The sequence below is a fragment of the Quercus lobata genome, chromosome 3 (genome assembly GCF_001633185.2).
Source record: "Quercus lobata isolate SW786 chromosome 3, ValleyOak3.0 Primary Assembly, whole genome shotgun sequence".
Taxonomy (NCBI): domain Eukaryota; kingdom Viridiplantae; phylum Streptophyta; class Magnoliopsida; order Fagales; family Fagaceae; genus Quercus; species Quercus lobata.
This window is the reverse complement of record NC_044906.1, coordinates 5,410,173-5,414,160: the sequence shown is the minus strand read 5'-3', so window position 1 is coordinate 5,414,160 and position 3,988 is coordinate 5,410,173. Positions and strand designations below refer to the sequence as shown.

Genomic DNA, 3,988 nt, shown 5'->3' with positions numbered 1-3,988 from the left:
ACATAAATATCTCTATTAAAACCATAATTATACATGACTATGTTGGTTGGACGAATGACTTAACTGGTTCTATCATTAATTACATCATTTAAGCATATCATCTGGTCAAATCTAATGAGCTGTCTGTGGTTCGTTCAATCTGAATTAGTTTTGTAAATTCTAATTTGTTTAACTATTAGTCTTTCATTGTTAAAAAATGGATCCGAGATTGAATCTCACTTGAAGTTAATTAATTTGTGTCCAGAACTATTAATAAATTACAATAATCATTGAGTAGAAATTATGGGTTTCATTTTCTCATGTATCTATCAAAAACAAATATGTACTAATTTTTTAAAACTGTCAAGGTTTTTTTAACTCTATATTATAGATCTACCTAATTTTGTAGATCATTTTCTTTAAATGGTTTAGTGTTATGGTATTTTTACAAATGAGGAATACAATAATTTTTTATCATCTATTTCTTTCAAACACCGTATCTTTTCAGTTCTATAAATTTTTTACGGAGAAAATTCTTAAAAATTTAGAGTTGTTTATCTTTGTTTCAAATTTTTTTAATTCTTTTTTCATGGTATGAGTTCTTTCAATTCTCTAGAGACAACAGTATAATGAAACACTTTTTTATTGAAACTCTCTTTATATATATAATCTTGCATAAGGAGAGCTCAATATGTGTTAAATAGTCAAACAAAACAAGTTTCTAAAACGTTCTTGGCCATCAATCCAACCATGGATTCCTCTAACGATAAACAAACAAATCCAGGAGAAACCTTGCCCTTTACGGAAATTGTTCATATCATAGAAAAATTGATTGATAGTCTCCCCATGCTCAAATCAAAGCCTTCTCTTGAGCATCACCCCATCCTCGAATCAAAGCCTTCTCTTGAGCATCACCCCATCCCCCAATCCGAGCCCTCTCTTGAAGCTAAGGCCATCATCACCGCTACCACCACCAGTGGCAATAGCAGTCCAAAGGCGGCGACCAAATCAGAGGGAAATAACAGCAGCGAGGGAAGAAAAGAAGATGGCAAGATTGACTATATACTCGAGAAGATACAGAACAATCTCAATCAAATTAAAGAGTCCTTCATTCAGCTTCAGAAGTTAGAAGAAAGCGAGCTCGCTAAACAACTAAAAAATTGTCTAAGCAACCTCAAAACCTTACTTGAGAGTGAAGAAAAGAAAACAACCGGTAATAATAATGCTCCATTATTCAGCGACATCAACAAGAAACTCATGAAGTTAAAGTACCAGATTCCATCACTCCGTAAACTGTCCTGGACAAGTCCAACGGCTCAGTCACAGACAAGAGGCGGGTCTACTGTGGGCGGTTCAGTCCAGGAGTTGCCCAAGCTACACAAGAGTGAAAGCTTAAAAGATGGCTCATTTTATAAAGAAATTGAAGATATTTTTGTACGCCTTGAAGATAAAGAGAAGTTTTTTTTGTCATGCTTTGCTGTGCTCACCGAACATGCAGTGGTGAAGAGGAGGCTTTTGACTTATTGGGGGCTCGGAGAGGGCTTTTTAAGTGAATCGAATTCAGAAACAGACGAGGAGACGCCTGAGAAAATCGTTGACAAAATTCTTGAGAAATTACAAGAGATGGGCTTTATTGAGCCTGCTATGAGAAAGAGAAAACAGGAAGTTAGAAGCTACAAAATGGATCCTCTTGTGCGTTCTGCTATGATTATGATTTGCAAGAAAAAGAAGTCTGATGGTGATTCTAATGGGAACGCGGTGGAGTATAGCGCACTCGCTAACAAGGCATTTTTGGTGAAACGCGAGGAAAAATCTTTGGTTGGCGAAAGTCCTTCACAAGAGGGAGAGGATCAAAGTCAAATTTTAGATCCAGAAAAACTCGTTACATTATTCAATGTTAATGAGCATTCTCCCGATACCCAGCTGAATATTTTAGCGAAAAAGAAGAGTAAAGATGTAAAAGTGGTGCACTGGTTATCGAAGATGAAATCATTCCAAGTTCTTTATCTGGGAAGATGGCAGAAATCTGCTGGTTACCACATTGAGGTGAAGGACACTGCATTCTTAAAAGGATTGAAGAGTATGGGAGAATTGAAGTTTCTTAGCCTTCAAGGGATCTCTAGAATCAAAGAACTTCCACGTTCCATAGGCATGCTCAAAAAATTGGTGGTCTTAGATCTCAAGGATTGTTACAATCTGGAGGAACTTTCAGAGGACATAAGCTCACTCACCAAGTTGAGGTACTTGGATATTTCTAACTGTTATCTTCTAGGTAAAATGCCAAAGCAGCTATCCGCGCTCTCAGAACTCCAAGTCCTTAAGGGGTTTATCATTGGTGATCCACAAAGGAAAAACTTGGGTACTTTACAAGATTTGAAGGGATTGAAGAAGCTGAAGAAGCTGACCATCATTGCAACTAGAAACGACTTCCCTACACCAGAAGATCTAGTCGCTTTTCTAGAGCTTAAAGCACTTCAAAAGCTAACGATAGCTTGGGGTGTGCAGCCAAAAACTGCAGAAGACCCAGAAAAAACACGCAAATCATCAAAGCACGGAAAAGCAACAGAATCATCAGTGCAAATATTGAAACTGGATGAGTTGGAGAAACTGGATCTTCAGTGTTTCCCCTATTCTACACCGACGTGGCTGAAACCTGGTGATTTGCCAATGCTAGAAAAACTCTACATAAGAGGAGGCAACTTCACAACTTTGGAGAAAGGCACGTGGAATGTGAAGGCTTTACGTTTGAAGTACTTGAGTGGAATGAAGACGAATTGGAGAGAACTAAAAGAATTATTCCCAGGATTGGATTACTTGGAAAGAGTTAAATGCCCGGGGATCACGCTTTGCCCTTGCGACGAGAATGGAGTGTGGCAAAATCCGAAAACATAAAATGCAGTTGCGACCAGTACCAGTAGTGTGGATTGATTATTGTTCTCTAATCACTAGGGAACTCACTTTACCAACAAATATTATTGTGTGTTCAATATGTCTTAGAAGCAATATTTTCCATAAGATTTTCACAAATTAATGACATGACTTGTTATGATGGGTGCATAATAAAAGTGGTGTCATTGGTAGATAAATGTGAAGGAGATGTTACTACAATGACATCAAGACAAGTCAATCATTATGAAAAAAAATTGTGTCTCAAGCAATACTCTTGTATGTTTTTGGCTCCACATCATGTGGTACCCATGGATGTAGGCTATTACTGAACTACTTAAATCTATGGTATTCTCTTTTGTGTGTGATTGTCTATTTTTCAAGCTTTCATTGTTCTTCTTATTATTATTATTTTTTTGAGATCTTTCTCAAGCTAGCCATGATAGCTTCACAATCAGTGGTGACATTTGAGCTTCTGCTATTTATAACACTAAAAGTTGAGGTTGCCCTAAATGACTATCGGTTTGTTTTTTTTTTTTTTTTTTTTTTTTTTTTTTGCAATAACTAGATACAATCTTAGTAAATAATAAGATAGTCTACTTTAGAAAAATAAAGTGACTCATTATTTAAAATATTATTTTCTAAATTTTGAGAAATTTAAATTTTCACCTCATTTATAACATCAAAAAAGAGTTTTGTAACTCAACTGATACTTTTTGACATCTCCAACAAAAAATGTCTACTGTTCTAATCCCTTTTATCCCTTATTGTAACTATCAAATTATTCAAAAAGGAGAGAGAGAGAGAGAGAGAGAGAGAGAGAGAGAGAGAGAGAGAGAGAGAGAGAGAGAGAGAGAGAGAGAGTAGTTACTTAACAAGTTCAATTATCTTTAGTGGGTGTTTGGGTTTGTTGATTGCTTATGCTTATTAACTAAAAATTAGATAAAGCATAATTGTTTGTACCTTGAAAAAAAAAATTAAACTCTTTAACAGACTATGCATAAACAAATAAACTAGAAAGCTAAAAGAAAAGGGATGAACAAAAAAAAAAAAAAAACACTCTTAATGACATTCGAATGCAAGTATAGGGCTTTGTGTGAATCGTTGCTTTATTTATTTAAAG

The 3,988-nt window shown here is 35.6% G+C and overlaps 1 protein-coding gene across 1 annotated transcript; it reads left to right on the top strand.

The window, feature by feature from the left end:
- Window positions 1-729: 729 nt before the first annotated feature.
- Window positions 730-2,871, top strand: LOC115980173 (disease resistance RPP13-like protein 4). The gene has a single exon (XM_031102454.1). It carries the CDS (start codon window positions 730-732, stop codon window positions 2,869-2,871), a length of 2,142 nt encoding a protein of 713 aa, XP_030958314.1.
- Window positions 2,872-3,988: the final 1,117 nt, after the last annotated feature.